General features: G+C 41.6%; 1 protein-coding gene across 2 annotated transcripts in view; it reads left to right on the top strand.

Annotated features, from left to right (window-relative positions):
* Positions 1-18,747, top strand: part of CARMIL1 (capping protein regulator and myosin 1 linker 1) — a 257,979-nt gene extending 239,232 nt beyond the window's left edge. Inside the window, exons 34-38 of one of the 2 annotated variants that reach the window (XR_013345180.1) lie at positions 2,722-2,800; positions 5,934-6,164; positions 8,926-9,066; positions 12,877-13,084; positions 17,739-17,827. Coding sequence is in view for 1 of the 2 variants with exons in the window: in XM_077810553.1 (XP_077666679.1) it covers positions 2,722-2,800; positions 5,934-6,164; positions 8,926-9,066; positions 12,877-13,023; positions 17,739-17,875 (735 nt within the window). In the remaining variant the exon portion in view is untranslated. Of the gene's footprint in view, positions 1-2,721; positions 2,801-5,933; positions 6,165-8,925; positions 9,067-12,876; positions 13,085-17,738 lie in introns of both variants that reach the window. The other variant, XM_077810553.1, reaches the window with a different exon arrangement.
* The last annotated feature ends 4,038 nt before the right edge of the window (positions 18,748-22,785 follow it).

Genomic DNA, 22,785 nt, shown 5'->3' with positions numbered 1-22,785 from the left:
ACTGCAGCGAGACTAGCATAGCTCTGGTGCAAATGATCGATCATATATTTGTCGGCCCCTCCTAGCAAGCGCCAGACAGACACTGCTGATTTGGTCAACTTAATGTACCCTCTCTACACACATGCACATGATACATCGTTTGAAATATGATTGTCTACTTTAATATGAGCTATAATGTGGAGCTGTCCAGTGGTGCTCTTACCATAGAAACGGGGATAAACAACACATTAAAATGACCACTTGGAAAAATTTGCATTTGTTTTGGTTAGTTGAATTAATCTCTGTATTATTTCAAGACATAAAAGTGGATTTCTTTGTGAACTCAAAACATCAATCTAAAGGGTAAAACAAAATCTAATAATACATTTACATAGTTATGCACAATTTTTTGTACTTCATCAATACTTGCAAAGGAAAAGGAATGTTTTTTTAAGTATGAATGAAAATTCACAATCTATGGTGAAAATAGCAAATTATATTCTTGAACGCAAAGTGACTTTGCCTACATTAAGAAAGTGAATTTTCCCCACAAATTTGGGGAGGCTTTTTCTCTTTAAAAAGAGAGAGACACCCCCTTAAGGCACGTTGACAAAGAACGTGGCTTGGGGGAGAATTTAGCCAAAATAGACCATGGGTCAGGAGAACTAGGAGTGGAAAATGAACCTGGATCTCTTATACAGTGGTACAGAGTACAACACTCCTGCAAGAGTGGGCTGGCTTTCACTTTTTTTTTTTTTTGAATGACCTTTTAGCTTATATGGGACTTGTGCACTTGAAACCAGTCCATGGTTAGGCCTGCTCTACGCACAATTTTTGAACGGATTTAACTATTTCGGCTAGGGAGTGAATTTATACAGTGTAAAACCCCCTATTGTGGATGCAGTTGTACTGATATGTCGTATCCTCACTAAGAGATTGTGTGCTTTAACTAGATCAGTTTCTAAACAACAAACTGTGCGTTGGCAAGCGCTTAGTGCAAATGTGGGGAAATGCAGTGACCATGTCAGTTCTTAAATAGGTGGAGTAAACATTGAATAACTCCATTCCTTTGTATACGATATATGAGAGACGCTTTCTCATTAAAATGTTTTGGGAGCCATTAGAGCATTAGCAAAATGGAAGCACCAGTTAATTCATGAAGCCCACTGTACTGTCCTTCATAGCTCTCCTAGGCAGCCAAGTCTACCAGGATACCTGTGGTAAGTTCCACCTGACAATGGCTAGACAGGGTGGCCTTCAGGGATAACAGATGTTAATAGTTTTTGTTTGTTTATTTATTTATACCTAAAATACTGTGTTTTATTTGGTTTTTACTTTAAACCCACTAATTTTCATATAGCTAGTATAAGCCTCCCTATCGGTTCTTATCACTGTTACCCTTGTCTTCCTTCCTCCGTTTTCCTCTTATGTCTCTCTTACCTAAATGATGCATTTAATCTTCACTTAGATTGAGAGTTCTTTGTGGCAGTGTTTGTCTTCAGTATGTGTTTGTACTGTGTCTGGTTGGGACTTCTGGGCGTTACTTTAAAGACAGAGGATAACCTCACAGTGCCAGTCATACCACATTGGTGTCCTGATGGCAATAGGATGTAATGAATGTGACAGTTTTATAATGCTGAAAGTAGTAATAACTATGCAAAGAATTTGTTTGCGTTTCAGAGTTAGAGATCTGTCTTCAAATGGCAGATTTAAACCAAGATCAGAGCTACCTGCAAAATGTATTTTATTTTTTAATTTAAGGTTTACACTTTACGCCTAGTCTTCTGAGTACTAGCCTTCCTATTTATTGCTGGTTTGCAGATAACTTGTGGGCTCTGTATGGTTCTTCTGGTCTCTTTGCTCTATTCATATGAGTGAGCAGGGTATTGAAAGGAACAGTATAATCCCAGAGACCAATTCTTGTACCACTGTATAAACAGGATCCTCTTGAAAAGGGATACACGCATATTCCTGGTGCACTTGGCCTCTAGACAATAATATGGCTCAAATAATTTACAGATTTATCTCTTATAGCTTTTTTCTCCTTGAGGCAAAGACATCATGGTTAAGATTTTTAATAATGTGTGCATGAAGTTAGGTTCAGGATCCATATTTTGGCACCTAAATAAGTGACCTGATATTTCAAAGGTTTTGAGCACCCAGCAGCTCCTATGAAGTTAAAAATTTTAAAAATCTCGGTCTGTAAATATTGAAGGAACTGGCACTTCTTGGATTCAGCTCAGATTTCCAAGATATTTCCCCACATGCACATAGGTTTTCATATTAACTAAGACCAGTTCAGCAATCTTTGCTTCAAAATTTGGATCTTTAGAAAGGTGTCTGTTTCTTCCTAGAGCAGATAAACTCTTTAATTTTGTCCAGTGTTTTATTTCACTTAACGTCAATAATACATTTGGTCATCTTGAGTGGAAAAGAACAGTTTCTAACTGGACTGTCAGATTCCAACTCTCATTATTCCTTAGCAGGTTTGTCACTTAATGAGCATGTTGTCATGACTCTGCCAGCACTGTGGCCTGGTTGGTAACCAAAATCACTGTGGTCTCCTTCCCACATAGGAGATTTCCAAAGCTGCAACCAGAAACATAAAAACACATCCAGGCATAATCACTAGAGCTTCTTTCTGCAGTTTTTAACTTCTGGATATAAGATTCTTTGTAATGAACCACTGAATACTGTGATTTATAGATAATAATTTTGAGGGATTCTCTTTCTCTTTTTTAGAGACTAGGGAACGAAGTGGCTTCCAGGGATTCTCACGATACCACCGTGAGCTCTGAACGGCTGGATGGCAGTGGTACAGGTACAGTTGTTTTGAGTTTCCTTGAGAACAGCACTTCCTATAATGCCAATAAATTGAACACTTTCCGCCTGAAATCACACTTCCAGCTGCATGTTGTGTGCCTACTATTTTATAAGCAACCCATTAAGATTAGAATAACTGAAAAGTGATTAGAGGAGAGAGCCATTTTTCTAGTTTATTTACTTTCTGCATTTGACAGCACTTCATATATAGTCAGTTTCAGTGCTGGGTTGATGGCCAGTTGTTTCACTCGTACACTGCTCTGTGGGGGTGGGGCGAGAACTCCTGTACATGTTCTTCCCGGAGCCCTTTAAGAGGGTGTTCACTGGTAACCGTGGCAGCAAAGCTGAAACTGAAGATCAGGAGGCAGCAAGTACAAAGTGCACAGAGAGAAAAGGGGGCCGTAAGCATGTTTGCTCCTGTCATAAACCAGGAGTTCATTTTGCAGAGTTTATAGCAGTGGTTCTCACCTTTCCAGACTATTGTACCCCTTTCAGGAGTCGGAAACCTGAGCCCTGCCACCCAGGGCTCAAGCATGTCACTTAGCCTCATGGGACCCTCTGTGGCATGAGGCCCTGGGCAGTTGCCTTGCTTGCCACCCCCTAACACCAGCCCTGCACTAGCGACCCTCTTAACCCTGTCCTGTGACTCCTCTGGGACTCCGAACCCCAGGTTGAGAAACCCTGATTTAGGTGAGTTGACGTACTCCCTGGAAGACTTCTACGTACCCCTGATTGAGAACCACTGGTTTATAGTGCTCACAGGAAGGTGCTGGATTGATAGTCATGCAAGCGAAGTGCTTAGTCCACTGAGCAGATCCATCACAGGCAGCGGCAGTTCAAGGTTTCGGGTGTATACAATATAGTGTTGCCAAAGCGTGTGAAAATAATTCACAAACCATGTTTGAAACAGCATTGGCTGACCAGTCGTATCAGAAACCAGTTTATGGTTTCCAAACCATTCCTAAATGTGGTTTAGAAGCTAGCGTAGGAAGAGATTGTATGAGAGAGCCCCATGAAACCATGCTTTTAAATCATCCTGGCATCACAGACTAATATCTTTTGCTGTCTATGTTCCAATAAGATAGGCAGATCTGAGGTTAGAGGACCATGGAAAGTGGGCACACTAAGAGCTAACGGGTGGTTGATCTCTATTTTTCCTTGCTGCTCACTCCTGTAAATAACACGTTTCCCCCTCCCCAACACCAGTGCAGTGTGTGCACAGCAGCCCCTCCTGCCTCTGTCCGTTCTCATTTCACCACTGTAAGGAACTCCCTCCGGCTGCTCCTGTTGCAGTTATAGTTTGTCATTGTTTTGGTTAATTTATATCAACTTACTGTGTTCTAATAATATTAACAGGCCTGAGGTTAGAAAAGCAAGTAATGGAGTTAAAGGGAAATTGCTGGATGTTACTGAGAAACAGAAGACAGTGTATGATTCAGAGACAGAATATTTTCCTCTTTTAGTTCATGTAGGAAACTGCTGTCTGAGTGTTAGCCAGGCTCTCCCTTTCTCTCACACATGCATACAAGTGTGGGGATAAAAGTGTGGAGAGCCTTCTGCTGTTTAGCTGACAATGCAAAGATTTATTGCGCACACATGCATGCATCACAATCCTTTTGGTTAGCCCACAACTCAAATCCAACAGAGCTGAAAAACAACTACGTAAGCTGGAAAAACATTTTGGAGATTGGCCTGCAACTGACTATATCAACATTCTTCCTCCCCACACGCTGCACTGAGAATTCCTGTGCTCAGCACTACTGTAACAAGTAGGTTTTCTGAACTGGAATAGCAGTTAGCTAGGCCAGGTCAGCATCTGTGGGCACATGTTTTGCCTTGTCAGAAAGCCAAGGCAGCCTAAATTTAGGTGAAACAAGAATTATGTGCAACCCAAGCATACAGATTGTAAATCACTAAAAGTGAAGAATGCTGTCACCCAGTACGCATACAAATCCAAAGATTGTTTGCACATACATGCGCATATAAGCCTCCTGGAGTCCTCCCAGGGTTTGGAGGAAGGAAGGAAATTAGGGCAGGCAGTTTGCTTATTTGCAAACTAGTGTCCAGCAAGCTTTATACCAGCTTGCGCAGCTGGCTCTAGCTGTATTCGATTTAAATCCTGGGAAGCAAGAGAGATTCGTGTGCAAAGGCATTCAGTCTTTGCCTGGTGTAAGGAATGTGCTGGCAAGCTTGCTAATAAATGTGTAACAGTGTATTCCGTAGGCAGAGTTACTAAATAAATTAAAGTTGTATACATAGGGTCGCCGTTGCTAACAGATTTCAAATCTGATCTAAAAACAGAAAAACAGAAACACGCACACATACTCACCAACAGGTCCAGGTTCCTTGTCTGTGTCCTGGATTCCACTATTAGTCTTTGGCAGGGAAAAAAAAAAAGAGAAAAGGTGGGTGGGGGAGGGCTGTGGTTTTCCACTTTGGCCCGTAGCCGTGCTGTTCTCAACGATGCTGGGCTGTCAGAGGCTGCCTGTGCTGCTGCTCCTCTCGTGTGGTGCCGGGATCCCCTGCTGAAATCCCACCTCTTCACGCCCGCGCAAGGAAGAGTCCCGGAAAGAGAGGGTAGCCTCACTCCCTCCTCCTCCCTCCCCGCCCCAGCCCGTGGTTTTATTCCACCCTCAGGGCAAGAGAGAAGGGGGAAGGAGAGGCAGAGACACCCGAGGGAGCAAAAGAAAGGGACCACAGGAGCGGACGAGATACCTGGGGAGAGGGGAGGATTTGATAGCTGCCGGAGAGGAATGGGGGATACCAAAGGGAAGGAGAAACCCATTGGATTAGAAAGTGTGAGAAAATATCCCATGAAATTGGAAAGGGGAAGCAACCCATATCACCAGCTCCTGCCGACAATGACAGAACAGCCACCTCCCCGATGTACCCAAGAGGGTGGTGACACCCAGGCCTGTTCATGGGTGAGTCGTACAGCCTGACAAACACATTGCTGGCTCCTCATTGGACCACTGCTCAACTCCAGGTCTTGTGAGTTCTTCCATCACTGCCTTTCTACTGTGTGTGTATTTCTGCCAACAGTGCGCTTTGCCCTGTGGGTGTACCTGCCCAGCATGCTTTCTGCTTTGTGTAGGACATTTTATTTATTATTATTGTTACTATTATTTTAGTGCCTAAACTCCACCAAACCCTCCCAGAGAATCGTTTTGCCTTGAGTAAAGGTGACTCTGTCATGGCATCCTTGGAAAAAAATCCAAAAACTGAACCAAAGGCTGAAGCTGGTGCAAGGGCTAGATGTTCTTCCAATACGCCTTCGAGTCCAAAACCCCCAGTGCAGTCGAAGCCCAGCCCTACAGGACGTCCCACAGTTCCACAGAAGCCACGCTCTGCCTCTCGCAATGGTGAGGAGCTGTTCTGGCTGGTTTGTCCCATTGGAAAAAAATGTGTGAACAGGGTTTGTGTGTGAACTATAAAGGAAATGCTAATAACTAAATCCTGGAGAGAAATTGGACACAAAGAGAGAGATTTTTCTGTCATTTGCTCTTGAATTGCTTCCCCCCCGATTCCTAACTTTTTTTTTTAATTACCAGAACTGTGATTTGTAATGGTAAATTCTGAGAAGAAATAATGACAGATTACAGAAAGTCACAGAGCTGTTTTATGCTAGATATTATTTTATTATAAAAGTATCCAGAGACACTACTTTGGGATGGAAGCCCCATTGTGTGAGGCACTGACTAAACCAATTACCTTTGTATTTTCTCTAAACTCAAAACCCCCTGACTCTAAATACCAAAATGTTTAATTTTTTGATATTTTGTAGGCTTCTCTAAGCCCTTTGAGGAATTAGCCATCACACCATATAGTATATATAAATCTCTTCTGTACTTAGATTCTTCATTTTTGACTTTGGATTGTTTTCCTAAATGTTACGAAGCCTTATGCCCCTATCTCTTTTTCCTTTCTTGCCCTTATTGACTGGAGGAATTATTATTCTCACTCCAAATCCATTGGTTTTGTCTTTTATAATCATGAAGAGTTGCTCCTTGAGCCACTGCTAATGTCTGCTCTCTACTAACCTCCTTTTCAGGTACTATCTAAAGACTATAAATGGAGATAAAGTTTAATGATTCAGCTAGTCTCCTACACATTTACCTGCCTGTCCACTAGCATGCAACTGCCCAAAAAGTTATGGACATTGAGAGTGAAAAGAATTCAACTGTGGAAACTCTGACTGGCCTGGCAGCTATGACACACACACTTTTTACTAATTACTAATGGCTAAAAAGCATGATTGTAACCACCCCGATGCCTTTCTGATATTTAGGCTCTTCCCATGCTCACATTGGTACCTGCTGGCCCTAGAGAAGAACCATTTGCAGAGGGAAATTGCAGCTCTTCCTTGCCCTTGATTGTGTACTCTGTCCATTACCTGCCTAGTCTTGTCCCTGCCTCACCAGTGGTTAGAACGTACTTTCTCCCTCTCTTGCAGGTACCAGATCACCATCCAGCCTTTAGGTTGTCTTAATATATTTGTACTGGTTATTTTATAGTCAGTCATAAAATAAGACATCCCTTCAAGTAAACACTACTAGGTGTGTACAACAGGAAGGCATCACTTGTTTAGCCTTCTTCTTAAGTTTAAAGTAGATATCTGAAAAACCTACAAATAGGGAAGGTCTGAACCTACCTGAAGCTCCACAGCTGTCTGTTCCTCATGTTTCCTACAAAAGATGTATGTCCCAGGCTGTGCCCTGAAGGGAAATCAGATATTCCCCATCATTGCTACCACTGTTTCAGATCCTCTAGTGGTAGCAGAAATGTGAGAGTTAATGTACAGCAGACTCCAGCAATTCCTGGCATTTTTACCACCCTGCTGTGGTAATGCAATAACCAGAGCCCTGTTTACCCTTGTGCTCGACCATTGCTACCACTGATGAGGCTGGGTCAATTTTTGCCAAGAACTGTTAGTGCAGAGAAGGCCCTGGGATACCGACAGCCCACAAGCTTGGTCAGTTCAAATGTTAAGTAGCATTTGGAGGATTATTTCATTCCTTAGTCTAGACCAAAATTGCTGTTTCCTTTGTGATGGCCACTCATTGGTAAGACAAAACCCCATTCTTTTCCAATATTTGTTTCAGTGAACTCATGTTCTAAACATTCACATAATATCAGTCAATGTTTCCTAAGTACCTATTTCTCCCACCTACACCAGTGCACCATTTCCTTCATTAGGTGTTTTTTCATAAGCATAAATCTAAGATACCTGCTTTGCAGGCAACCTAGTTAATGACAAAGACATTGTACTTGTAAGGGGTCTACATGCAAAACATCACTGACGTATTTATATGGCATGTATAATGCACATCAGACCACTGAGAGAGTGTCTGTCAGTTATGCAAATGCTTAAAAAAATTAAAAATACCTGGAGATTTCTTCAAAGTTCAAAACGGAAATTATTTTATTTTTATTTATTTATTTAGAAAAAGGTGTATGGAAGAAGCTGTAGTATTCCCTTCAAAAGTGTAGGGTTCTGCAGAATACCTATGAAAGTTCAGTTTGCTTTTATTTTTATAATTTATAGCTATGACACTTGATTAATTTGTCACATTGTCAAGATGATTAAAAACATCAGTGTGACAAAACAATTTTTAAAGACATTTCTGAATAATTTTCTTTAACTTTTCTTTATTAATTGCATAATTCTCTTCTAGCCCTATAATAAAATTAGGTTGGTCTTTTCAGATTTTTATTTGTGCTTCAATAATAAATCAACACAATAGGAGTTGAAATTCAAGTCTACAAAATAATCAACAGCTGTAGCAAAACAATTAACTACTGTATATTAGTGGATAGTTTCACTAAACTTGCTAGCTAGTAAAATTCTTCCAAAAGGGTTGAGTACCATCAAGGATTCTCTGTTAACCTTGTAAGATGGTCCCTTCTGGCCTTAGAATCTATGAGTCTAAGACTTCCTGGACATTTCTTCTTGTTTGCCCCAAATTCTAGCATAGCTAAAACACTGAATATATCCTGCATGTTGTTAGTTGTGTATTGTTTTTTAAATAGTTCATTAGAATTGTATGCTATGTGGATGGTATTCTTGGAAGCTGTCTAGCAAGAAATATAATGTATGTGCTTGTGTGCGTGGTATTTCCACAGAGGACTTCCCAGAGTCTCCATCAGGCCCTGGTTCCCCTAAAGTTCCTCTGCTTCCACCTGTGCTAAAGAAAGTTCCTTCTGAGAAAGAAAAAGATGGTCAAAGCAGCCCCCAGCCCGCTATCAGATCATTTTCTCAAGAAGGTAAGATTGTTGATATAGTCACTGTCCCAATATCCTTTGCCTGGCCTGACTCGGTTAATGAGTACCTCTTCAAAATATATCAGACATGATTTCCTGGTTTCTTTTGCTTTGTACTTTGGGATAGGAAACAGGAAAATGGTGTGTGATAACTCGTGGGTCAGTATTTTCCCTCCTGTCTTATTTCATACAGTTTGATCAAAAGAGGAGAAATAAATCCAATGTCAATATTAATATAATATAATGTAGCAATTTTACAATGAAATCACAGCAACAGAAACATGAAGTAAGTGACACGTGTCATATACATTATATTTTGGTCAGTTAAAATCAGGCTGGAGATGTGTACTGATCACAAAAAGGTAAATACAGCTTCCTTGGTGAGCTGGTTGGAGTGGTTAAATTTCTTTTTCTAGTCTGCTTGCTGACTCTGTCTCCCCTCTGGGATCATTGCATTCTATTGAGTTCATGTCAAACACATGCTCAGTATGTCAGGGTGCCTGGGCAAGAACTCTGAACATTGTGAGTTTCTAGGGGATTCTGTAAACCACTTTCTTCTCTTTGCCTCACTTTTTGGATTCTAGCTGTTGCTGATGTGCTGTTCTGTGTGTGTCGCACAGAATTGGCTTCCTCTTAGGAGAGCTGGGAGTAGGGAGACAAGGGAATTACAGGGTATGTCTGCACTGTAGTGTAAGCCCATGGTCAGTGTTCGAGAACTGATCTGTGTTTTAGAACCCTGGGCTTGAGTTTCTACATTATATTTTAACCCTACATTAAGCCTTTTGTAACCTGTGCTCGAACTGTGCCCAGATCTGAGTCAAAATAACCATATCCCAGAGTCCCACCACTCCCCCCACACACACCTGAAATGTGGCTGCTCTAGCCCTAGGCCCATTGTGCACTGTGGGAAAACTTTACTGCCAGTCCTGCACATTCACTTTGCAGAAGGCTTGGTTGGTTCACTCTCCATTCCAAGCCCAGAAGGCTCTCTGATAGTGTGCTTGCAGATTGGTGATCAGAAGAGAATGGGTTAATGTTGACCTGAGCTGCTGCTAATGTTGACCTGAGCTGCTGCTGTTTACAAAAGGGGGTTGGCTGCCGTTTTCAGCAGAGTAGATTGCGTATTGTTGAGCCAGAGAGGACGGACGAGGGGAGTTTTCCCAGGGAATTGTGTGATACTTCTGGCTGACTTCCGGGACTCTAATCAAGAGGGGCTGTGTCTACACTGCAAAGTGAAAGGGCTCAGACCCTAATTCGAGCTTGCACCCTCCAGGCCTGCAGGGTCCTGGGATCCTGGATCTGAGACCTGAGTTAGTGTAGTTACAGTGTAGATGCAAGTGCGGTTGGGTTTGAGCCACACTCAAGCATGGCTTTACGTCGCACTGTAGACATATCCATGAAAATCCAGCTCAGCACAGTAAATTGCACATAACTCTCTCATTATCTTTGTGGAGATCACCAGCTAATACAAACCAGAGTCTTTGGAACAGTGCAGACGTCAGACCTTTAAACCAGATAAAAGGGCCAGAGCAATGTAAAAGGGCTCAAGAGTTCCAGCCAAGAGAGAATTCCTCTGGCACTGCAGAAGACAGCCAGGCTGTCTTCCAAGGACCCCCTTACAAATCCTGGCATAGAGGCTGTGCTGGAGTGGTGCATGGCAATACTGTGGAGATTGTGAACAATGTCCATAGCTTAGACCCCCCAGGGCTGTCTGAAATACTCCAGGTGCTGTTCCAACCCCAGAAGTAGCTCAGGATCAGGAGGACATAAAGATGGCTTAAAATCACTTTTCCCCTCCCTGCCATCCCCCTGGACTGTAAGTTCTGTGTTGTGTCTCCTAAAGGTGCAGCCCAGGCTGTCCAGACGTCCTTGTGTCAAATCATAGCTTGTGGAGACTCGTGGACTAAACACAATATTGCACTGCTCAGGAAAACAGAACATCACCAGGATAAAGGGTCTCTATCCAGATCTTGACTCTCACTTGAGCCCTTATGTGCAACACTGGCAGCCCAAAGGAACCATAAAGCTGTCCCAATGGGGCAACTGGGGAGTTCCTGAATTGTGTAAAGCCGGCATAGCTAGCTTTACATCTCCTACCCAGCATCCCTTCCATGCTGGCGTTATGCTGGGAGCATGGCCAGTGCATGCAACAATCCATGACCGGTGTAATGGACCCAAGGGAGCTGCTCTAACTGGCTCCAGGGCTAAGTTGGCCCCCATCAGCTCTGGGAATTGGGAGATTGCAAAAGTAGCATAGTGAAACCTTCCTTCCTACCCCCAAACCCCTTGGGTCTTGCACTGAGACCAGCTTCGCTGGACCCAAGGATTGGGACCTGGAAATGCTTATCATAGTCCCTTCCTCACACTGGAAAGTAGGGATAGTCTCTGCATTATTTCCTGATAAAACACAGAGGTTTTAGCTTACAAATTGATGAGAAAGTGGCCAGAAAATGTAACCAAGCTTGTTACCACTTGTATGTAGCAATAAGATGGTGTAACAAGATGTGGGACAGCTCCCAGCTAGTGTGAAATCTGAATACCCCGCTCCTTTGCCAACCCCCCTCAGCAAAGGGGGCATGTTAGAGAAGTGAAGAGAAGTGATTGTGGCTGGAGTGTTCCTGCACTCCAGTAGTGCCTGGCTATCTACATCAGCAGGCAATGGTAAGGTACTGCTTCTCTCAACCCAACAGAATGTGAGTTGACCATTTTGATAGTTCTGGAATATTCATATGGGTCCTGATGGAGTCAATCAGACTCTTTCCCTTAACTTCTGTGGGCTTTGGATATGGAGAAAGAGAAATTAAAAATGAAAGATATAGTGGTGCCCCTTAAAATCTCACCAGTTCTGTTTTAGATAAATAGATACAGTTACCCCAGTACGTACTTACTCCTGTATAGTGAAGACCTAGAGGATTACAGCTATTAAGTAAAGTTTAGTTATCTAAGGCAGTTGGCAAGTTTTTGAATTACTGTATTTGTGTGTATGTCAATAGTTAGGAATGATCGGCTTATTTAAAATAGTCCACAAATTCTTGTTCTTAAAGGGAGTCAGCCATGCTGATGATTTCTCCACTCCTTGCTGTCATAGATCTTGACTCCAAAAGAGACACGATCTAGTAGACAATTTTGATTGCAGCTATGGAAGACTGAGAACATTGTTCACAAATAATTTGTGATTGGAATAATAGGATTTCCTAGTCCTTGATTTATCTCCCACACAAAATAGACCATTTATCAGTTATTTAAATTAGAATTGCCTGGGGAACATAGAAAATTACGCTTCTGTTTGTTTTTGTTTTTTTTATCCAGTTACCTGTTTCATTTATTACTACGGTACTTGTTCATGTCAGTTACTCCTATTTCTTTATTCTTTGCCTCTTTTCAGACTAGCATGCTCAACTGATTCCTTAAACTGGTAAATCGCTGCAAATCTGCCAAAATTATTGCTTGGTGTAAACATGGTTATATCCATTGAGAAGGAAGGTGGAAATTACTTAGATTATAAAATCCTCTTATGTTAATTAATACAACTACACTATTTGGGGTAATCACAAAATACACCTCTTTTTACATTGCATTTCCATAGATTAGCTGCTGAATTCTGTAATATCAACAAATGCAGATAACTGTGCCAATTAAGTTAAACATGAATCAGACTCTGCAGAATACTACCCTGGAGTAACATACTACAGAGCATATTACTGATTATATGGAGTGGATAAGAATAAAAAGACAATTTTATAACCATTACCTTCCATATGTGGCTTATACATAACATTTGAGAGATATAAATTAATCCCTTTTCCCTGCTAGAGCAAACAGGAGAGTATAACAAAAGAGATACAGATCATGACTGTGACAAGCCAGCCAGTGGAGGGAAAAGAGCTTCAAGGCAGTACTCTACCAGTGCAGAAGAGGAAGTGAATGCACTTGTGCACAGGAAGTCACAGCCAACAACTGGTTAGAACCTTCCATTTTCATTTTTCACTGGCACAGTGCTTAACAACTGGCACTAACAAAGGTAAAGATGCATGTAGAAAATAACAGCAGGGACACTGATAGGTATTTTGGTTTGCCACCAAAAAATGAGAGTGGTAAATCCTAATGGGACATCCATCATTTCTGTGCTCCCACTGGAACCTCTTTCTCTAAAGGCAGATGTTATCCAAAATAGAAATATGTGTGCATTCTCTCTCCCCACTGTCAAGCACTGGAAGCTATCACAATGCACATTGAAGTTCTCTGACTGAGGGGACTACATTGAGATTGAAAAACCCACAGCACCAAGCGTCAAACCTTGGTCAGATGACTCGGGCTCGCAGGGCTCAGGCTGTGGAGTAAAAGTAGCAGTGTAGACATTCTTGCTCGGGCTGCAGCCTGGGCTCTGAGTCCCTGCCCCCTCGCATGGCCTCAGCCTGAGCTGTAGCCCAAGCCTGAAAGTTTACACTGCTATGTTATACTCCCGCATCTGGAGCCCTGCAATCTCAAGTCAGCTGACCCAGGCCAGCCCTGGCTGTGTCCATTTTAGATTGAATGTTGTTAGTGCCAGTTTTAGCACATCACTCACTGAACCTTTTGAGAACTTAGTTTGTTTATTTGGATACAGTACTTCACTAGAATTACTGGAGTATTGGTTCTTAAACTGAAAAGCAAATTCTGCTCCATGCTTAAGATTTTACTGAAGAGTAGCTTTAATTTACTGTAAAATTATTGAAATAAACTATTTTCATAACTTGCTTGAAAGCATGTATTTTTAAAATACCTTTTAGTAACTATTGTTCTCAAAATGTTGTGTGCTTCTCATTACCTCTCATAACTGATTAATATAAATGATTCAAAATGACTTGGTTTGAGAAGGTATTTTGACACTAATGTACAATTTCATTCATCTACATTTTTTTAGCGACATCTCATGTGATCATTTTGTACCCTCTGTCTATTTCTTTCACTACTTGTGCTATTTTCTTTAAAGAAAATAGACTTTTTTTCTGCCTTACCATGCAAATTGATCTTTTCTCTTGGGAGGAATCAAACTTAATGTACTTGAATTTGAGACTTCCCCATTAGGTGAGTCATATTTTTTTTCTCTCCATCATAATCGAACTTGCATTCTCCAGATTCTTGATATTAGGTCCGGCTTTAAGATAGTTATCATAGATAGTGAATATTCAAGGCCCAGTCATGCAATGGGATCTGTGCAAGTGTATCCCTGTGTCACTGCAGAGCCACACTGACTTGCCTTCAGTGGCACTCTGCAAGGGTGCAGGGATCTGCCTGCACAAATCGGATTGCAGAATCTGGGTTCACATGCCCAGTGCAATATGTCAGCACCATTCCGGATAAATTTCCCAGTCCCATTATGTTATGGCACAGAATAAAATAGCTTCTATGGTAAGCTGAATTTCAGCCTTTGACAAAGGTGTGAGTGAACAGTAGGAGAGAGGATATGTCTGGGTAAAATTTTCAACAGTGCCGAAGTCCCATTTTCAAAAGAAACTTAGAAACATAAGTCTCATTTAAGTTGCTTTTGCAAATGGGACTTAGGCACTGTTATATTTCAGTTTATCATGACATTTGCTACATGAAAGAGAAGGATGTTGCAGGATGTGGCAAATCAAGAGGTACTTACTGTTTGCAGTTTGACAGTTCTTGGAGTCTTAAAAGAAATACAGTAATAAGGGACATAGTACCCATTTCTTTATAACGTGCTTTTTCAGGTACTGAAGTCTGCGCACTAGTGGATTGATCATGAGTTTGGGAGTTGGAGGCTTGGATTTTATAACAACTCTGCCACCGACTCACTGTGTGACCATGTGCAAGGCACTTAGCCTCTTTTTGCCTCACTTTTCCCATCTGTAAACCTGGGATGATGATGTTTGCCCTGTGGATGAAAACTGCTGCTACTTACTTATATTTCGGCTAGCATACTTTGGAGTGTCACGCTGATAGCTGGGCAGGCAAGATGCACCGCGTATGTAAGCGGAATTGTGTGAGATACATGCAGTTGTCCCTAGTGACGCAGGGGATTTTTATTTTTTTTAATTTTCCTCACACTAGAGATCCAGAAATGTGCTATTGGTGGTCTAAATAAAACTTGTACAGAAGCAAATAATGTCGTCATTTGTTAGCATTTTTATATAACACTGTAGCCCAGGGGTGGCCAACCTCTGGCTCCGGAGCCACATGCGGCTCCGTGTCCAGGCACCGACTCCGGGGCTGGAGCTACAGGCGTCCACTTTCCAATGTGGCGGGGGGGGGCTCACTGCTCTACCCCTGGCTCTGCCACAGGCCCTGCCCCCTCCCCTGAGCCTGCCATGCCCTTGCTCCTCCTCCTCCTCCCCCCCCCCCACCCAGAACCTCCTGCATGCCACGGAACAGCTGACGGGGAGGGAGGGGGAGGTTTGATCGGCGGGGCTGCCGGTGGGCAGGAGGCACTGGGAGCGGGAGGTAGGGAGCTGAGTGGGGGGCTGCTGACGTATTACTGTGGCTCTTTGGCAATGTACATTGGTAAATTCTGGCTCCTTCTCAGGCTCAGGGTGGCCACCCCTGCTGTAGCCTACAGGCGTGCATGGAACTTTATAGAGAGAATAAGGACATGAGGCCAGCTTCTGTGTTCTGCTGTTACCCCTTTGCACCTTCGTGGCAGTGTAAAGGGGCTGTATATCTAGAGAATCAGACCTCAGGGAATACCTCTGCTGGAGTTAGCAGGACGGCTCCGCACCACCTAGTCCCACCGGAGAGGAGCACATTGTACTGTAGGTGTTATTGGTCAGTGTGCCAAACCAGCGTAGCCGTTTAAAAACTGGCACAATTTAGAGCAGACTTAAGTCTACACCACGGGTGAACCAGTCCCAGATAACCCCAAAACACAGGAGGCAAAACTTTGCTTAAAAGGCACCTTTGCCCCCTGTACACTCCTGTTCCAAATGAAGCTTGGACAGTATGGTGAATCTAGCCTAGATTCCCTTTCCAAAGGTCTTGCCCTGGGTGCCATTCAAAGGATAGGAGTAAAAATTGTTGTTACGGTCAGTTTGATCGTGTGGACAGTATTCGTGGAAAGCTTCGGAGAGAATACAACCTTTGAATAGACTTGGAACAACACTTCTGCATATGTCGTCCTGTCTACACTAGGCTTCTTTGCGAAAAATTCTCCACTGCTGCTAATGGCTATACAGCTCCGTCCCCACTAGCAGTGCTGGGAAAACTAGTGCAGGTAGGCTGCTGTTGGCATTTTGAGCACTACGTTGGCCAAATCGGCTCTCAGCAGGTCTGTACAACATGGGAGTGGGGGACTCGAACGGCTGCCAGTGCCTTGTCTGCACTAGCTGCTACTACAAATGGGACTGTACTGGTACAGACAAAGTGGGCAATTTTTCAGATAAGGCTTTAGATGAGTAATGTGTGGGAAGACTTCTGGTTATGCTAGATGATGGTGCCTTGGTACATTTCACATCAAATGTAAGCAGCCTAAATGATGAGCAAGATTTACAGATTTGATGATGCTAAGTGTAGAAGCTATTTTAACTAAAATGTTTTGTTTAATTGGGTGGGAGGAGATGACTTGCAATAAAGGGAGATATCCCCATTGGTCTCCTAAATTTTTAAAATGTCATTTTTAAAGTGAAGTGTGGATTTTCTTCAAGTGCTCAGCACTGCCCCAGTTCCACTCCTCTTAAGGTCAGTGGTAAAACTCCCCTTCATTTCAACAGCCATTTTAGTTAACGGTAAGCTCAGAAATCTTCTAGCATTAAGAAAGTTCTTTTCAAACCAGCTTCACTGTTTATACCTTACGAGAAATACTTCTGACTCGAGCTTTTAGAATGCTGGGCTGAGGTCATTTAGTGCCCATTTAAATAGGTGGTAATTTCACTACCACTTAATTGACAATATGCTGTAGTTCAGCAGCTGAACTTTTCATTTTAATTTTGCTCGATCTAGTATGCTAGTTTTACTGCTCTTCTTTCTTCACTCAAACTTTGTCCTTCATATTCTCCATTGGGTATGGAATGATATTTAAACTTCAGTGCTAATGGCCAAATTCTGTTCTCAGATGCATTCATGCTGTTGAATCACTGTATGCATCCGATGAAGTGAGCTGTAGCTCACGAAAGCTTATGCTCAAATAAATTGGTTAGTCTCTAAGGTGCCACAAGTACTCCTTTTCTTTTTGGAAAACAAATGCAGTCATCCAATGATACAATGGAAGGGCAAATTTGTGTGTGTGTGTGTGTGTATAAAAATAATGCAAACTATTGATTTGGGGGTTATTATGAGTGTCCCTAATAACTTGTGGGTACATCGTGCCAGACACACGTACGCCTGGAGAAAGTGCTAATTTTGAAATGGCATTGACTTGTTAAGTGTTTCAATTAAAATTTTAGGAAACTTTTATCCAAATCATCATTTTAATGTGTACAGCATAATGCTTTGTTTTAGATCTCAAACCAAAACTTTCCCTGTTTGCAGACTGACACTGGTGTGAAGTTCTTTTCCTTTTCTTCTTCCCTTCCCTTTCTAGTTTTAATAACAAAGGGCCCACACCAGTCACACTGGAGGGAAATGGTAAAGCTTCTATTGAGTTCACGGGGAGTAGGAGCAGGACCCAAGTGTGCTAATGTTGTTTTTTTTCCCCCTTGTGAAATCATTAGTAAGACCTGCTTCCATATTTTATACAGCTCCAAAAAGAAGCCCTGGACACCAGACCCATGAATACCAAGAACTAAAACAGAGGTCTTTAAGTAAAGATGGCCAGCAGGGAAGCAAGTCCAGTGACTCTGGAGAAGAAGCAGATAAAGATTTTATTTTTGTTTAGTTTTCAGTACAAATGCTTGGTAGTGCAAGATCTTTCATAACAATCTGGGTACAACAATCAATGACCCTTCTATTTACCAGCCATTGTTTAACCCTGGATGCATTTTTGTGTATACATCTAAGTGATCATGATTTACAGTACAATCGGTATGCATTGATTTGGTCTTTAACTTCCATTATGTATGATTTCAGACCTTCCCTTCCATGCCTTTGCTAAAGCCAGCAATTATATCATGACTCTACTTGAATTTCTCTGAAGCAGCTACAAGGAACACCCCGCATTAGGGCATTTAGAAGCAAAGCAAATAACTGGACACTATCTTACACTAATACACTGTACAGCAGGTAATGTGTTGTACTGCTGAATGTAAATGTGTCAAATCTGCACGTGACTTACCTATAAATATATTCTTGCGATATGAAATTGCACATTGTAATTTATATTAACAGAGCACACTAATCAAATAATTTGTATAAATTATATATATTAGATGCTTGAGTATGGTTTTTACATTCTCCGATAGGGACCTTCTTTCTTCCTGTTGTGTTGTACATAAAACTCAAATGCTTACATTTGTGTACTGTCAGAAAGCACAACACAGAAGAATCTGAATGAAATCTTATGCTTCCGCATTCATATATTAATGTATATAGTTGATCGGAATGAGAGCAATTGACATTTTATTAATATTGGTGTTTTCTAGAGGCCTTCTTAAGTTCTGTCTGCATATTAGCTTCCTTTTAATGTGTAATTCTAAGAGAAAAATAATTTGACGCCTGTAAAAACAATTCTGCTTGTTTTTTCATATTTCACAGACATTCACTTGCATTACAGGTTGAAGCGATTTTATGTATATTTGTACCAATAAAAATGATTTTACAACTGAAATATCAGTCTCTGTTTTTAGGTATAAGGCTATTTTATTTATCATATTTCAGTTCCTATGTTTGAATGATGTTAGTGTGTCATCACAGACCAGGCTTACAATTTTTAAAAAATGCTTTAAAATTTGCATAGTAACAGATATCTTCCTGTTGCAGATGGACATGAAATGCTTCATAATTTTCTTTATAAAACTGTTTGAGGACACATACACAGATCGCTTTGCTCATGACTTTCAGGTAAAGCATCTTTCACACAGGCAAATAGCCACCAGTTACATCCAGTTTGTGTACTCTGAACTGCATTACAAGTAGAGGGCCTGAATTCCACAAAGAATTAAGCATGTGGGCAACTTTACTCACATGAGTAATTCCACTGACTTCACTGTGGCTGCTTCAATGAGTAAAGTCACTCATTTGCATGTTTGTAAGATCAGGCCCATATTTTGTATTTCCAGGGGATCTGATTCTCCAGTGCCCTGGATGAGTGTGGAGGTGCTGGGTCCTGTGGCACCTTATAGACTAACAGACGTATTGGAGCATAAGCTTTCGTGGGTGAATACCCACTTCGTTAAATGTACATGCATCTGACGAAGTGGGTATTCACTCACGAAAGCTTATGCTCCAGTACCTCTGTTAGTCTATAAGGTGCCACAGGACTCTTTGCTGCTTTTACAGATCAAGACTAACACGGCTACCCCTCTGATACAGGTGCTGTGTGATGTGGGTGGCCTGTGGTACGCAGGAGGTCAGACAGGTCCCTTCTGTCCTTCAATTTCTATGACACTATAATGTGCCCTAGGTTGAGCAACAGGTTAGTGGCAGACCCAGAATTAGAACTCAAGTTTCCTGACTCCCAGCCCAGTACCCTATCCACTAGGCCACACTGTCTCTCAATTATTAAAGACGTGTGCAGGGTCCTAATAAGAATCATGCTGGGTGCTATATAAAAACCTATTAAAAGAAAGTCCTGGTCCTGAAGAGTTTTCAGTCTAACCCAATATGAAACCTAAAGATGTAATAAATAGCTGGAGGGGAGATTGACCATAGATGAGCGTGTCAGTGATTGGAACAGGTGGCTGCAAAGTGACTTTGTGTGCATTTCAAAGCAAAAGAATTTGTTAAACTATAAATAACTCAGAAATAATAATAGGGATAATCCTATTGTCTGCCTGTCTAGCCATGAAGAGCTGGTGATTTACTGTGAAAACATAATGATAGAAGTACAAGTGGGTCTTCAAGAGGGCAGAGGCTCTACAGAGGGATTTGGGGAGAGTGTTCTATGCATAAGTGGGGACATGGAAGAAAGGGCGAAGGTGTGAGTGGAAACAGGTAGGTGATGGATGCTGGAATCCTTGGTGGAGTAGAAAACAGGAGAGGGTGACATGCTAGGATAGAGGCAGACAAGTAGCAAAGGGGCAAGTTGTGAAGGGCTTTAAAGATAAGGCCAAGAAGCTCATCTTTGATGTGGTAGAGGAGGAGGGAGCCAGTGCATAGAATTAGCAGGGGTGATCTTAGCATTTATGATTTGAGTAGACCTGTCAAAGTGGATGGACTGAGCCCACTTGCGGATCCCTCCCCAAAATCCATTCTTTAAAGGCTCTACAAAAAAGTCAACAAAAACATATTGTCAGTGCTAGCAAAAGCTGCTGATTGGTCTAACAATCAGCAATGACACCATTCACGTGTCCATCACTAGACGGAGATCATGAATCACAGATAACAAGAACAGCTCCCTATCTGAAAACAGACCGGGATCAAACATACCTGTCAGATCAAGATGTGACTTGAATTGCTTCAACACCATTTTCTCAACGATCTTTCCCCAAAACAGTAGGTAAGAGGCTAGATGATAAATTGTTAGTGTTTTAAAACATTCCCATATGTAAGATGGGATCCTGGTGGTGAATATCTGCTTTCTAAAAGGAGAACTGTGACCATTTGGAAATCCTATTTTTAGGCTGGTTGACCCACAAAACCACTATCCCAGAATGAACCAGGGATTAATTTGGCCTGTTAGGCAAAATAGAAGATTTATGTCTGAGTGCCCCTTTCACATCGCAAGCCCTTGCTGTCTCTGAGAGCTGTTTTATTTCTCCATTAATTGAATAATGCTGATGAGATTATCCGATTTTTGTTTCCTGTTACATGCACAGTGCTTACTGAATAGAATTTTGCAAGAAAACATTACAAAAGTTCTGCTAGACTGGGAATGTTTTTCAGATGAGGCATAAAAGTGTGGTCCTGACCAGTTCTGGTCATTAAAGCTTCCATAATACTTTTAACATGACCAGAAGTGTTAACCCTGGGATACCATAGTCCAGCATTGGTAATTACACTCTGCCTATCTAAAATTTATCCTGTGCTTTTAAATAGTGAAGCTGTTCTTGCCTTCTCCTAAAGGAAAAACTTGTGGCACAGATTGTTACTGACAAATGCAGCCCAGGTGAGTAGTGACCAGAAGTTGTCACCAGCTGACAGTGGTTCAGTGGCCAATAACTTGAGAGGTCACAAACCACCAATACAACAGGCTAATTACACTCTTGCTAGCAGTCTCAGTAGACTGGCCAAAAATTGAATGGGCACGGAGACCAAAGAAACCATCTTGTTCCTGGTGAGTGAACCCCTGTTGTTCAGGGGTGGAGCAGGGTGGGAAAACTTGCACTGCCATTGCCGTTATGTGGCTGGACAGACGACTTCAGTCTCTCATGCTGATGTAAGGTGTTGGATTGACTGTCCTTTACACCCCACAGATAGCAGCTGTATTTCAGTGATATGGAAATTGAATGCTCCCTATGAAGAGTTTGCCAAATTATTTGGGTTTCTTCTGGATGAAAATTGCTGTACAAATCGTATAATAGCTCTCTTTCTCTTTGCTTAGAACGTAAATATTGTCAAAAACAATTCCCTTGACTGCTTACTTCATGAACAGTTGTTCCTCAGTCCTAATACCTTTTTAAATTGTACCATTTATATGAAAAACAGAAAGCCCAAACGTCTGGGCTGAGGTTAAGTACAACAGAGCACAGGAGGTACAGTGTGGCTATGTCTGAATAAAAGCATCCTAAGCCCAGCTAAATGCCCAAATAGTGTTGCCAGAGAGTCTGCAGGATGATAAAATTTGTAGGCCACAATACTTAGATAATTGTTTATAGTACCTTCACCCTAGAGTGTGTGTGTGTGTCCATTAACGCCCACTAACTCTGCTCTTATGGTCACTTCAGCATTTTAACCCATATTTCCGTAGATCGAAAGACCTCTCCTTTTTATGATTTTCCTCATCTCACCTCTCATTATTGGAAACTCTGTCTTTCTGCATTCCTGCGCTTCTTTTCCCCCTTACTCTTTTTTCTCTCTCTCTCTCTCATTGCCACTTCCTGCCCTTCTCATTAGTCGCAATATATCTGAACCTCCAGAAGGAACACCTAACCTGTAGCTAACTTCCCACAGTGAATTACCAGAGAGGGGATGCAGTAAGTTATTTCTAGCCAAGAACTATGAGCTCATCAAAGCAGCCAGGCATTCCTGTCCCTAAGGCCATGTGTGCATTGTTACTTAATTAGGCACTGTTAGATACTGGCAGGTTAAAACACTGTGCTCACTGCAGGTAGGAATCTTCTTTTCCACTAGTAAAATCTTTAACTCCTTCAGTGATCCTTCCAACCAAGGATGGGTTATAGATAGATGTGGCAGAATTCAATTTTTATTTAAATATTTTTATGGATAATATTACTTTTAAGCAATTTTTTATTTCCATCTATTTAAGTTTTCATAATTGTGCAAAACTATAGGTTGTATGCTTTTTTCATTTTTTTACTGTGTACATTTTAATCTGGAAAATTATGGGGGTCAGACAGTTTATTTAATGACAGATGTTGTGATTCAAAACATTAAAGCTTTCTAACTATTAAAACCCCAAATTGTCAATATCACATGTCAAAGTATACACGGTAAATATCCTTAACACCAACTCTAGCAAGTTCTCAAGCATTTTTCTTTGTGTATTTGTACATTTTTATTATTATAGAG

Source organism: Eretmochelys imbricata, chromosome 2, assembly GCF_965152235.1.
Source record: "Eretmochelys imbricata isolate rEreImb1 chromosome 2, rEreImb1.hap1, whole genome shotgun sequence".
Lineage (NCBI taxonomy): Eukaryota > Metazoa > Chordata > Testudines > Cheloniidae > Eretmochelys > Eretmochelys imbricata.
The sequence above is the reverse complement of the archived record's forward strand: the minus strand, read 5'-3'. Positions and strand labels throughout refer to the sequence as shown.